Source organism: Mytilus trossulus, chromosome 1, assembly GCF_036588685.1.
Source record: "Mytilus trossulus isolate FHL-02 chromosome 1, PNRI_Mtr1.1.1.hap1, whole genome shotgun sequence".
In the NCBI taxonomy this organism is placed as follows: domain Eukaryota; kingdom Metazoa; phylum Mollusca; class Bivalvia; order Mytilida; family Mytilidae; genus Mytilus; species Mytilus trossulus.
The window spans coordinates 82,265,094-82,280,156 of NC_086373.1; the positions used below are offsets into that span (position 1 = coordinate 82,265,094).

General features: G+C 30.7%; 1 protein-coding gene across 1 annotated transcript; it reads right to left on the bottom strand.

Annotated features, from left to right (window-relative positions):
• Window positions 1–2: 2 nt before the first annotated feature.
• On the bottom strand, window positions 3–9,749 carry LOC134687159 (peptidase inhibitor 15-like). The gene is made up of 8 exons (XM_063547207.1): window positions 9,668–9,749; window positions 7,557–7,701; window positions 6,634–6,846; window positions 5,220–5,335; window positions 3,810–3,901; window positions 2,489–2,614; window positions 1,587–1,607; window positions 3–207 (listed from the first exon to the last, which is right to left on the bottom strand). Exons 2-8 carry the CDS (start codon window positions 7,692–7,694, stop codon window positions 92–94), a joined length of 822 nt encoding a protein of 273 aa, XP_063403277.1. The 5' UTR covers window positions 7,695–7,701; window positions 9,668–9,749; the 3' UTR covers window positions 3–91.
• Between the last annotated feature and the right edge of the window lie 5,314 nt (window positions 9,750–15,063).

The following is a 15,063-nucleotide window of genomic DNA, read 5'->3' on the forward strand; positions in this document are numbered from 1 at the left end:
ACTAACGATTGCAATGCTTTATTCAACTATATTTGGCAGTCATCAGCTAAACAGTCTTCATATAAATATCAAAACAATTGTTGTTTATTTTCTAGCAATGTCCACACGTCTTTCTACAATTTTTCTTCATGTAAGCTGCATTGTCCACACAGGAGAATTTCCATCCAGCGCATTTCGCGTCTCCAGCTTTATTCTCACATGCTGGTCCTGAAAATGTTAAAGTAAGCCATTATATACTTGACCAGTTGTAACTATACCAATGAATGTCGAATTGCTCTCATTCAAGCATTCAAGGTTAGAATTATAATTTAGTTTGCTCTATAACCTTTTAAATGTTTTGAATCATCTACATTAGATTAAAGTTAAGTGTAGGTAATCACAAACACAGTTTTATTCATACCATACCCAAGAGTTTCTTTTAATGCTTTTATTCTATCTATATTTGACTTAATACCTTCAATATATTAAGAACTGGGTTTAAATTGTTTACTTTAATCAGTCCTCATGAAGGTAGAACGAGTAAAGTGCTTCGGGGGTATAAAATTAAAAAGGAAAGGTCGTTTTGCTTTTTTTTTTTTTTAAGATCTTACCATTTCTAACATGTAATGAGTTCTAGTCAAATTTTTAGCCGTAATAAACTGAACAATATATATAAAGGCAACAGTAGTACACCACTGTTCAAAACTCGCAAATCGATGGACAAAAAAAAAACAAAATCGGGAAAACAAACTAAAACAAAACTAAAAAAAAGGGAAAAGCATCAAATATAAGAGGAGAACAACGACACAACATTAAAATGTAACACACACAGAAACGGACTAAGCTTTAGACAAAATCCGATGAGAATAACATATATAACATCAAAACCAAATACATGAATTTGGGATAGAAAAGTACCGTGACACGTCTTATAGTTATGTGAATTCAAACTCAAATATAAGAGAAAACAAACGACACAACGGAAACACAACTTTAAAAAGGCAATTTGATGCATATAACTCATTATAGATACCAGGATTGAAATGTGTTTGCACCTGACGCGCATTTCGTTTACAAATGACTCATCATCGACGCTCAAATTTAAAAAGTTAAAAGGCTAAACAAAGTACGAAGTTGAAGAGCATTGAGGACTAAAAATTACTAAAAGTTTTGCAAATGCGGCTAGAACTAAAAATTCCAAAAAGTTTTGCAAATATTGCTAGGACTAAAAATTCCAAATGTTTTGCAAATACGACTAGGAATTAAAATTCCAAAAAGTTTTGTAAATTCTGCTAGGTAATCTATTCCAAAGGTAGAAAAGACTAAGTTTTTCAAACATTCACAGTATTGATCACAGTTGAGAACAGTAAACACATGCAAACCATCGTGTTTGGAACATAAAACAAATGTTTACATTAAAACAAAAATTCTACTGTTTTTAATTTAGCTTTTTTTTCACTACACAACAAAGTTGCTGGTCCTTGTTTTGAATGTCCATATGTACTACCGTATTTTTTCGTTAGAACACATGAAGGATTCGCAATATTATAATAGAATGAGAACAAGTGTAGATGGTATCATAAAATAAGTATTAATTCAAATCTTACCTGCTGTCTGAATATCGTCATCTGAAATATAATGTAAACAAATATTCAAGGCATGTTTTCTAGAAATGAGATATTTTCATTTTTGTTAATATTCATAAATGATTAACATTTCATTTATAAAATGATGAAAGTCAAGAAGCAGAATAGTTTTAGACTGACATAGCAGTTACTAAGTTATCATATGTTGATATATTGTTGAGACACTGTTACATGTGTCTGATTTGTTTACGCTTTACGCAACTATTAACAACGCTTAGTTCAGAGATCGAAGACTTGTATGTGTAACCATTGAAGTAAAATATATAGCCAGCTTTATAGGAGACAGAAATAACACAAAAAGCCACTTGACAATGTTCTTTAATTCATATATATTGATGATGTCCTGTCACTCAATAACCCACATTTATTTGAGTTTTTGCATCTGATATCCTTATTAAATTGTAAGGTCTGCTTCTTTATCCTTCGTTCTCGATAATGGCATTTACATAACTTGATTGATATGTTACGCTTATTTTGGTGAATGATCCAACATATAGACTTAATTCGCAGGGGTACGCTCCTTACACCAAAACTTACCAAACAGAGTTATGATAAAGAACATTAGTATTTGACGCAAGATAGGTTGTATGGTCACCATCTGGAATTGGTTGAACTAATTAATATGTCTGTATCTAGACTCATTAGCGACAATGATTTCACAATCATTTATCTGAACAGAACGAAACATTGTTTTATTATATTATTTGTTATTGTACGAATTGTGTCTATTCTAAAATCGAAATGATAAATATTTTGGCACATACATTTATCATGTATAGTGTATAGGCTTAACATTTCAATAACACATTTCAATAACACAATAAAAACATATGTGTAATACGCATATATAATGAAATGAGTACCTTCGCAGAAATGGCAAGACTTTCTACATGTCTTCTCCATCCATTTTTGGTTTTTGTTGCATTCTTTAATAGATTCCCAGTATTCACACTTATCATCTTTATCTTCACATATCTTCCTGCCTTTTCCTGTCAAAAACGAAATAAAGGTATATAAAAAAAATTCTAGATATTGTTACAATGATTATGCCAAAGGAGAAGGTCCAGTAAGACCCCTTTTTGGCCCCAAAATATAACAGGTTTACAAAATTATTAAAATATAAACTTTTAGTTATTTATTGGAGAGAAGAAAGCTTCTGCTACATAAATATGGGCTGTTTTTGACAATACAATGCACACATATCCGGTTCTAGCATCATTAAGTCATGCTAAATTAATGAAATCTTCACAATTTTAGCATTTTCGTTAAATTTTAGACGGTTTCCGTCTAAAATGAAAGTGGCCGCATTTGTGTTCATTCTTAATATTGAAATATAAGTCGTATTTGATGATAAAACATATCATATATATTAAGGTTGAGGATGAACACGGATGTGGCCACTTTCATTTTTTACAAAAAAACATCTGAAAAGTGATGTTTTAGCCATATTTGATAGATTTTTCATATTTGAGCTTGAATAGGAGAGTTTTAAATAACTAAATCAGTTAAAAAAATTCACATAAACTAATTGAATCAAATGAAAAAGACACACAACTGTTTAAAAAGTGTCCAAAATTTTTCGTCAGATGAACCTGAAATTTGTGGCCAAAATCGGCCCTTACCGGACCCACTCCTTTGTCCGATAATTGCATAGTAGAACAATAAACAGTCCCCAAATATACTGTTTCCTAATCTGGTTTTAAGGCTGTTATTCTTCGATAGAAAAAGCAGTGATTTTTAACATATTAATAATATGATTAGTATATTTAATGTGTTTACTATTTCTCTCTCTCACACTACCGAACGGGTAATTTCCCTCTACATGCCACATACATTATCGACCCTACTCTCACTATTTCCTAAAAAAGAATCCATATTTTAAATATGTAAATGCACAAAATTTACCATTTTTAAACAACCCTTGTTAATATTTTTATCATAGTTCACAAACATGTCTAGTTTAGCCTATCTCAATTGATGAATAAACATACGGTTTACTTGAGCACGGATTTACAAAATATTTACTATGCAACTCCTTGTCTTACTTTTTAAAAACCGAGAGTTTCAACTCAAACTGGATACTATGACAAGAACTAGGTATTTGTTCAATCATAGACGAAACCTACAATCAAACGTACTTAAAATGATTCAAGAAGTGTTCGTATCTTCGAAATAACTTCATACCTGTGCAAAGACCATCGTCACATGTCTGGCCTTCAAGACATTTAGAGCATTTTTCTCCCTTTAAGTACGGATACTCAGACATATCATTTCCCCTAAAACATAAATCAGAACATATTTTTCTATCACTTATATACAGAAGGACACTCATTGTCTAATATTTCTTATTTATATGAATGGTATCATGGAAAAGTCGGTTACAGATATTCAACAAATCAATTGAACCTCATGAGAAAAAAGGGATCTTTAATTTTAGAAATTAAAACTTTTACTTTTAATAAAAACTGTACGAAATACTTGTAAAAAGTTGTGCGGGTAACTGTACGTGAAAGTAAAGTTGCTGTCTGGTATGTATCGCAAATCAGCGCCATTTTATAGCCTATCTGTTCGATCAACTAATTCTCTACGTATTTAAGACATTTCAATAAATGTAGAAAGCATATTCATTTATTTCACAGCAAATTTGAAAGATTAAAGAATTCTTTTATATGATTTGTGAGATAAGCTTACAAGAACAAGAGTTTTTGTGGAAAAGAAAAACCATGAGGATCGATTAGAAGCAAGAAATATCAGGGTTTTTTTTTTATTTTACCTTATCTTATCAGCAAAACAATAACTTATCAGTTAGAATGCCATTTACTTTGGGTGAATTTCTAATGCAATTCTATAATTCTTGATATCTTCAAACTCTGATTGTTTCTATCGCAAATGAAATTCTTTTCAACAGGTGGATTTTGGTTTCTGTATCTCTCCAAAGTCTATTAAAATAATTGCCTTAATGTCTATTTGATTTTTTTCAAATTAGGCCATTTTGGGGTATGAAATAAAAAAAAATGTTTGATTTAAAAACTTTTTCATTTATAGTTTTTAAACACCTTACATCATGACTAACATAACTACTACCAAAGAACAATAAAGAGGACATAGTTATTTTTCACTGTCAGGAGGAAAATACTGAACATTTTGGATTTTCAAAATTGAAAAATTGCAGAAATCTGCTCAAAATTTGTAAGCTGGTTACCATGGCAACATAAGAATTTTTAATACTTTTAATTTTTTTATGAGCACTTTAGGTCAAATATGATGTGTGGACAAAATATCTAGAAAATCTACAAATATGTGTGCCGAGCCAGTGTTTTGATTTTTTGGCCCTTACAGAGAATTGGTGTTAATAAATATTTAACGCCCCCTTGATAACACTGAACAATCAAGTTCTAGTTTTGTTTTATACAGTATAACAATCATCAGTAATGATTAAAATAGACAAATGTTAGTTCATAACATTTAGAACATTTTGTGTAAGTGTCAATCAATATATATAGAGAGAGGAGAGGTTGAGGAAGGATATAAAGAGTGTCTTATGGATAAACATGCAAAATACGCTAAACAAGTGCTATTTACTTCAAACCTTACATTGGATCGTAGAAACAAGCCAAGTACAATGCATTCTTGATCATACGTCCAGAAAATGATAAATAATCGCATTTATTTATAGCACATCCAACCTTCCTAGTTTCTGCCCAGACTACCTAAGGATAAAAGTCGTTGCATTAGTACAAATCTCCTGTAGCAGAATCTAAATGGACATATTCTTTTGTTTACATAGAGAGCATAACTGATATACATGTTCTTGATGTATCACCTTGTGAGATGGATGTAACTCAAATCAAAATAGAGGGACGAAAGATACTAAAGGAACAGTCAAACTCATAAACCTAAAACAAACTGACAACGCCATAGCTAAAAATGAAAAAGACAAACAGACAAACAATAGTACACATGACACAACAAATTCTCAAACAAAATATGTATGGTACCTCTTAAAACTGTTTGTTTTTTGTTTTTGCCAACACTATTTTATTTGGGTTTTATGTTATTGTGAAGCGTTGTTTCGAACCTTCAGTTGTTGATTTTATTAATCATGGCTGAAAAAACGGCACCGAAGCAATCAACTGAATATCAATACAACTAGGAATATGACGCATTACAAATGATAACACGTATAACCAAAACCTAAAATCAGCAGTCATTTACAACTGAAACTTGCTTGAAAATTAACGAACAAAAACAATCTCATTGACACATTTGGTTAATACCATTATGTAATGGATTTAACAATTTTTCACACATCGGTTTTTGTAAAGGTTTGATACAGATTAAAAAAGGTTTAACAAAATTAGTTCGCTACTAAAGGAAGCAAGCCAACATTAACTGATGAACTATATTTAATAGTCGTTATTTAATATATTTAATAAAATTGAGGTGGTGAATTAGCCAGAGAGACAACGCGACCAAAGAACAGATAACAACAGAAGGCCACACATAGGTCTTGAACGAAGTGAGAAAATCCCGTACCAGGAGTTGGGCCTTTATAGACTTTGAATTGTTTTATAACACATACTAATCTCAAGTAGGTTTTTTCTTTGGTTAAGTTGTAAGGTGGATGTCTAAATAGTTTTTTTTACAACCTTTCACTCATTTTAAAAACTGAATAAAACTACAATATTCAAACAAAAACCCCGTGTAATTACGAAATCCTCTTACGAACAAGACATAACTCAAGAATATATTCGCCACCGGAAATTTTTCAAACAATTATCGAAAAAAGTTATCAAAGGTACCAGGATTATAGTTTAGTACGCCAGACGTGCGTTTCGTCTACATAAGACTCATCAGTGACGCTCATATCAAAATATGTATAAAGCTAAATAAGTAAAAAGTTGAAGAGCATTGAGAATCCAAATTTCCAAAAAGTTGTGCCAAATACGGCTAAGGTGATCTATGTCTGGAATAAGAAAATCCATAGTAACGATTTTATCTTAGTTACCTGCGTATAATGACAGCTAGACATACAAGCTTTCCCTGAGTAACTGTACGTGTTTATTTCATCGTACCACCCTTTCATGGCGTTTTTAGCCATCTTTTCGACATCGTCTCCGGTAGCAAAAGCTAAGTTCTCACCACGACCTTTATGCTGATGGTCAAAGTTACATGATTTTATCCAATCGCCTGCTTCCTGTTCTAGCTGTTCGTCCCATACCTTGTAAAAAAAATATTCATTGCTATTATAAAACATTCAAGTTCACCAACACGTCAAATCATAATATCTCTTTAAATTTGACATGAATTTATGGGAAATTTATGTCAGTTATTTCGTTTTTATGATTTTCGGTAAAACCCATACCACATAGTCCGATATAAATGACAAATGTAAAACAATTCAAACCAGTAAACTGACGATCCGATTTTCGTACAAATATGTACAGCAACAAACGACCACTACTGAATTACAGGCTCCTCTATTTCTGTCTACCACTGTTTCGCTCTAATTGTGAAACAATTTCGACAGCATTATATCAGTAAAACATACATCCACCATAACATAAAAAAAATTAAGGTCAATAACCAAAACTGGCGGAATCAACATAATGCAATTCTATTTTTTCAAAATATATATATATATATATAAAAATTTGTTTTTGGATCAGAATTCAGATGCCGTTGAAATTTATTTATTTTACCAAACATATCAATATAAATGTTACTACAAGATTTCCACTTAGCGTTTATAAAATGTTTTTATAAACGTTTTCTGTGTGTGTTACATTTCAGTGTTGTGTCGTTGGTCTCCTCTTATATTTAATGTGTTTCCCTCGGTTTTAGTTTGTTACCCCGATTTTGTTTTTTGTCCATGGATATATGAGTTTTCAACAGCGGTATACTACTGTTGCCTTTATTTAGAACTATTACCAGCTGGTTCATGTTAGAAGCCCCTTGTTTTCTCCTGTAGGCAGAATGTTCATCTAATAATAACTGCTTGTACTTCTCTTTATCTATCATTTCACCAGCTGACATTGCAACAAAACAGAGGAACCACAACGACAACATCCTGTAACTGACAAGGAAAGCAGTATAACAATAGAATTTAATGTTTACACTCATATATTTAAAACAAAAATTACATCTAAACTGCTGTTTAAGTTGTGAAAACGAATTTTCATGAAATGGTTTTTTGTTTTAAGAAGTTGTTCTTTTCTGCCTTAACGAGCTTAGATTTTTTTGTTTGGGATCCCAACATTTTCACTTGCCTAATTTTATTGTTGAAAATATGAATGAGATGTACATGTTGCCTTAAATACAAACATGATATTTTTACTCAAAATACCACAGAACTAAATTTCTTTTGACTTTTGATGAAGTTGATATAATGATTTATTAATGCTAGAGGTATGACATTCAACCTCGGCCGTCGGCCTCGGTGAATATCATATCTTTGTGGTTGATAAATCATTGTATCAACTTAATCAAAAGTCAATAATTGTATATCAACAAACAGAACAAATGAAACACAACTGTCCTATTTCTGATTTGATACAGGCATTTTCCGACAAAATTGATGAGTTCAACATTATTTTATAGTTAGCTGACCATCCCAAGTGTATGCCAGTTGTTTATATCTCTGTTATGTTAACAAAATAGGATGAGCAAATTAATGCTGCGTGCAAAGTAAAAATATTCAGAGTTTGTAACTTACTGGTGTGTCGAGGATTGATAGCGTTAACAGCAACAAATTGTATGTACTAGATAAAGGCAACTGTAGTAAACCGTTGTTCAAAAGTCATAAGTCGATTGAGAGAAAAGAGAAATCCAGGTTATATATTAAAAATGATGGAAACACTTCAACTATAGGAGGAAACAACGAAACAATAGAACACTGAGGTTCAACAAAAAACAAATCACAATGCATCATACTAGAGAAGGCTCATTCGATTATGCCAAATAATGGAGGAAACAACGAAACAATAGAACACTGAGGCGCAATAAGAAACAAACGACAATGCCACATACTATATAAGGATCATTCGGTGACGTCAGAAAATAGAGGAAAACAACGAAATAATAGAACACTGATGTGCAACAAAAAACAAACGACAATGCAACATAGTAGATAAGGCTCATTACGTGATGTCGCAATGGAGGAAAAGATGACGGGATTGTGGTAACGACCAATTGATCATATCCGTGTTTATTGGTTGTTAAGATTATGTTCAATATGAATGAACCGATATATATAGACGTGTCGGGTACATAACTAGTAACTGTATGATAGCGAGAGAAAAAAAAAGTACGATGGATCGTCATTTGTGTATTTCACTTCTATGAATACATTTTAAAAACCGGAAAACCAGTACTGTATGGATCATTAATAACAGTATTTTGTCAAGTTTCAGATTTCATGTGTGGGATAACTTTGTATTAATCATCTTTTTTTTACTTTTATCGTTTCCAAATTTCGTGTTTCCCTATTTTTCAAATTGAACAGTAATATCCTTTAATCAGTCAACAAAAAGATACTGATTCATGCACAGATTGGTTTCTGCATATATAGACGAGTAAATAATAAAGGGAAGGCTTGTGAACCGCAATTAGAACATGTATTATCATATAGGGTTACTCGATATGGAAAGTCCTTATCACCGCTTAATTTTTAGTTAGTTGGTTAAAAAAAATGTGTAACTAGGGGTTAACGGAAAATGGCTCCTTAAAATCCTTACAATACTATTTGTGAAACCATATTTTGGATGTTTGTGAATGTGATTTTTAGGAATACCTGGTATCACAGTTGTTTTACAGTTGATTCATTGACTGATAGTCGAGCGTTTGATTTTGTTAGGTTTTATGGATTTCATCCTTTTAAAATTTACCTTGGAGATCGAAATGTTGCTAATGCAATTTGTTACGATAGTCCAAATAAATAAAATTTAAAAACTACATGCCGAGATAGTATTAAACATCCAACAAGGTTAAGACTAACCAGTTTACGTTGTCATGTGTTAATAAAAATAGAATAAAAAACTTACTTGGTGTTTGCTTGCCTTGAACAATTGTTGATGGTTTGATATCACTCATCTTTTTTTTATAGCGGGTTCTGTTTTAATTATCAGATCATTATTTCATGCATCAGAATCAAAGGTCTTTGTTTTATTGTAGGTTTCATTTGTTTACTGGATCATTATTATCGGCACATTTGAGTAATTTGTAGCAATTAATAATATTTATCACAGTTAGTCATTCGTCTTTGATATGTTCTTTATTGAAAATGTGAGAGACAGATGTATTGTTTTATTAAGGTTGAGTCTTATATTGACTTAAATTTCGAAGGGTCTTTTTTGTATTTTGATATAAGTTTAATAAAAATGTAAAAGGTCGAATTGTCATTTGTTCCACGGGTCCATCTGTATCTTCACCATAGAAATACACATCAGGGTAGTCATCTACCTAAACAGTTTTACTCACAGGGGTCAAATAGAAAAGCAATGAAGCCTACAGCAATTTGAATATTCAGCAGTCTAATGATAGACATAAAAGTGTATTTTTTATGTTATACATTAACTGATATATGTTAAATCATAATTATCTAGTGCTTTTGTTCTTTTTATTCTTTTTTATGTAAGACATCACCGGAAATTCTTGGATTTTGCTATAATACAATGCTGACGAATATCGTCAATTCTAATTTGTTTTATATAGATCTGATTAATATTGGACCCATGTCCGCATGTGACGAAATATAACATATAGAAGATGAACATTTGACGTTGATTATAGACTTACCGTTTTAAATTTTACCTTGAAGTTCGGAATTTTTTGTTATTTTTTAACTACGCTATATTGTAGCTGTGTCAAATCTGTTCTTATTGAAAAATCAGAAGCGGTTACATTCACTCATGAATAAGTTTAATTATAGATTTTTTAAGGAATATACTAGTAAATTTAATTATTATTACAACTTGAATTACCAAATAGACATTAATTGAATTATCTAAACATTAACCTTCAACAGGAACGCACAAAACAGAATATCTGAAAGCCACTACTGTATGAGATACGAAATAGTGAAGAGCTTTATGACCCCAAAAATGACATGAATGTAATAGAAAAACACGTACTTATTTTCTTATAAACAATATTTGAATTTGTTATCTTCATATTTCATGGCAGTTTTGTGCTATGTACAATATGCATGTATATCATACTCTCCTTAATATATATTCTGAATTGATATATTATAGAGACTTATTTTTTATATATTTAGGCTGAGTCTTATGTCCTTAATGCTTATCAGCTTCTAAAAGTTGATGTCTTTCGCTTGGTTTTGGTTTGTGACCTAAAGTTATTTTGAGCTTAATCGATGTATGACTATTGAACAGCGGTATATAATTATTGCCTTTCATTACTTGATTTGGCCGTTTTACAGTTTTTATTTGTGTGTAACTGATAAATATTTTGTAGAAGAAACACGAGTTATAGCAGTGTATATATGTTTATTGATTAACGTTAACAAAAGTTAATTTTTGTAAAATATCAAGTAACTAATATGTAAATGGTCGAAATAATATTTCATGAATAAGTTCATATGTGGCTTTTATCCTTGAAAAGTAATCCAGTTAAGTCATCCGATAAAACTGTTTTATTCTATAGGTCTAGAAGGAAATGCAATGAAGCCTACATCAATTTGAATATATAACTGTCTAATGATAGACATCAAAGATAAGTTTTTTTACAATCCTACATTTTTGCAATACATGACTATATCAGAATGTTATTCAGTGCTTTTTGTTTTCAACGCAGCGAGAAAATCCAGCATCCGGAGGCTGGCTACAGCTGTCCCCTAAAAAATGTGTAGTTATTCAGTACATCACACTAAACTCCAAAACATTTAAAATAACTAAAATAAAAATAAAAAACGGATCAGACTAACTAAAGCAGAGACACGGGCGCAAAAAAGTGGTAGGGGTTAAACATGTTTCGTGAGATCTCAACTCTCTCCCTGTACCTCAAACCAATATAGAAAACATACACAGCAATACGCACAGTAAAAACTCAATTCAAAAGAAGTCCGAGTCCGATTTGAGAAAAGATAACAAAAAGAAACGTCTTTTGATTGATTTAAGCCATTTCAATTGATATTTGATAGTGTGTCTTTTATATGTTGTGATATTACACTATTGTTTCAGATACAGGTGAATGTTCGGTACCTTTAATACGTTAAAAACCGCTGCAATTTTTTTTCTCCTATCATAAGATATGAATGTGATATTCAGTAGTTGTCATTAGTTGATGTGTTTCATAAGTGTTACTCATTTCTTGTTTTTTTTTTTATATAGATTAGACCGTTGGTTTCCCAGTTTGAATGGTTTTACACTAGATATTTTAATGGGAGTCAAGGCTCCGTGTTGAAGACCGTACCTTGACCTATAATGGTTTACTGTCATAAATTGGACTTGGATGGAGTGTTGTCTCATTAACACTCATACCACATCTTGTTATATCTATATAGCAAAATGAATATGTAAATAATACATAAAGCTACAAGGACTACAAGCAGTTACTGACATGCTAGTTCTAGACCTATTAAATAGATTAAAAATTATCTCTTCATTATATAAAAAATCAAGCATAATCCCTCCTGTTAAGGGTTTACTATCATACCATCATAACATATATGACAAGAACATGAGACAATTTTGCAACATTTTTTCTACTTTTAAATGATTTTGTAAATTTTGCATAAAACATATCTATTTGTATCGAAGACATGAAAAAATTAATTAGTGGGTATTTATTAATCTCAAATCTTAAATCAATGAAAATTAGTAACTGTTTAAGGACAACTATTATTTTCTACTTGAACGGTTTAAAGAAAGCAGTAAACAAACTCGTAAAATGTTAACGATCTCAGTGCAAACAACACGTGTTTCCTGAATAACCTTCATCTGGTACATTAGAACCAAAATACTCAAAGAACAAAACAAGTACACAAATCGTTCGAGATTATTAAATACCTCTTAAGAATTGATATATAAAAGCTAAAGACATTAAGTTCACTTTTGCATCATAGAAGAAGCGATCTTTGTTTCAGTTTTAGCAATTTTATAATTTTATGAAATTGAAAGGAGTAAGTTCGGTAAGGGCCATATTTGGCCCCAATTATAAAGTTCATAGTTACAAGACAATACATGTTTTAAGTTGCCTTTAAGACATGTTAGAAAGTTAAACAGAACAGTTTTTGTGCAAAGTTTAACTCTAACACGTTGGTTTTTACATCCATAAAAGGTCAAAATAAGGGATTTTGGTGAAATTTGACAAAATCAGCTAGATTTCAACCAAATAAAGGACCAGGAAACATAGAGCGCAGGCGTCGACAAGCTTAAGATTCAAATAAGACATGTGAAATGTCTTCACAAACATTATTTTAAAATATCTTTGTTGTCGACGCATGCGCTCTATGTTTCCTGTCCAATAAACTATGGAAATTTTCCCATTTTCATTGATTTTTTCGTGTAAAATCAACATGAGCACAACTTGTGACGTCATAATGAAACGCAGAAACGTAAAATGTTCAACAAAATGGTTTATATCCGAGCTAGTCAATGTATTAGCTATAATTTATCGTGATATTGGTCGATAAATCCGACTTTGAAATTTACGCTAAAAAATGGGGCCATTTTAGGACCTTATCGAACATACTCCAAATTTACAGACAAAATGAATCTTTATAATACGCCAATTCTTAAATACAATTGAACATGAAATGAAAAGAGACTACATCAGACTGATATCTTAAATAAATAGACAGACAATCATTGACAATGTTTCTCATTTCATAACAGTAACATAAATACGTTTTTGGATTAAACTATTCGTAAAATTAAACTGAACATTAAATAACAGACGAGTAACACTTAATTTGTATCTGTTTTTGCTTTAAATTTTTAATTAGTACATTTTAAAGAAAAATCTTGTTCGTCACTTCAAAATTACCATTGTAGATGTGCTGGATTGTTTCATTAATTTATGTAATTGTTCCAAATTATATCAGTTACTTTTGGTTCCCTCTTCCAAATTCATCAAAGGTTGTTTTGGGTATTGCATAAGAGCATTTTTATCTGTCCTATTTATGACGTTTCTGTATAAAAATATTTAAATCATAAACCATTTCCCGACATATTAGAATAAGGATGGCATAATTTCACATCAGTAGGTTAGGTACATAAAGCTAATGACCATTCTAGGATATAGGCATCGTTTATTATCGTTTTGTATTTCGTTTTCTTTTTTACATCAATGATAGCGAAATCATAGAGTAAAGTACATATCCGGCATTGAATTATAATGTTATTTTCTGTTCTGTACTTTTTTGTTGGTCTACGTTGAATTAAATTGAGATATGTATATGCAAAATGATATAATCAAATTAATTGAGATAGATAATAGCAGACTGTTAATACCATTTTATATTACGGTATATTTTGTTACGAACCAATACGTTTCTATTGAATGTCGATATTGAATGTAACCTTAACTTACTTTCATGTACTAGCATATATTTCAATGAAATATTTGCTAACATTTGTTTTAATTTGTTGCAATTTGAAATTGAAATATGATTTTTATGAAATAAAAGATGTTTATATATAATTGCTTATAAAATGTGATACAATCTCAGAAATGTATAATCAAGAATTTTCTTATAGATCGGCTTTTGTCTAATGACGTCGAATATGTACTTTCGCGTCAAAAAACACACCCTACGTCTTTTTAAACGAATTTCAAGTTGCTTTGTATGGTCAGTGTCAACGTACTAAGATATCAGATAGCATACAAATGTTTTCAAGTAAAACAGCCGTTTGTTATATTTTTATCTCTATATTGGTTAAAAATGATGTCGCTATAATATAATGCCACTCAAAGCAATATATAGACAATCATCATAAACTGAACGATTAAACAATGAGTTGACTTAGAAAAATAATAGAAAGTTGATACGCAGATGTCTTCGTTTGGTTCTTTTGAAGGTTAGCAAAATCTCCCATCATCAGTCTTTCTTTGTTGCTGCAACGGAATGGAGTAAGTCTTTAAATCGTAAACTTTGAAATAAAAGCTAACGCTATTTATAATTATCGATTTTCATAACATGAAATAAGATACAAGAAATATTTAAAAAACCAGTATTCAATAATTGTTTATCAAAAATTAAAAAAAAACTTATGGAAGGTTTATATTTTTAAACTTGCCATAATTATCTGCATTTTTTTATTTGTTTATAATTTTAAAGTTTCATAGTATAAATGTGTTTTATGGGGTTTATTCAAGTTATTCGAATTATTATCTTTTTGAAAATGAAAACATGGTTATGTTATACGTTCAACATTTCTACTTTAAGTTTGTAAATGGATTCATACAATCAACATTT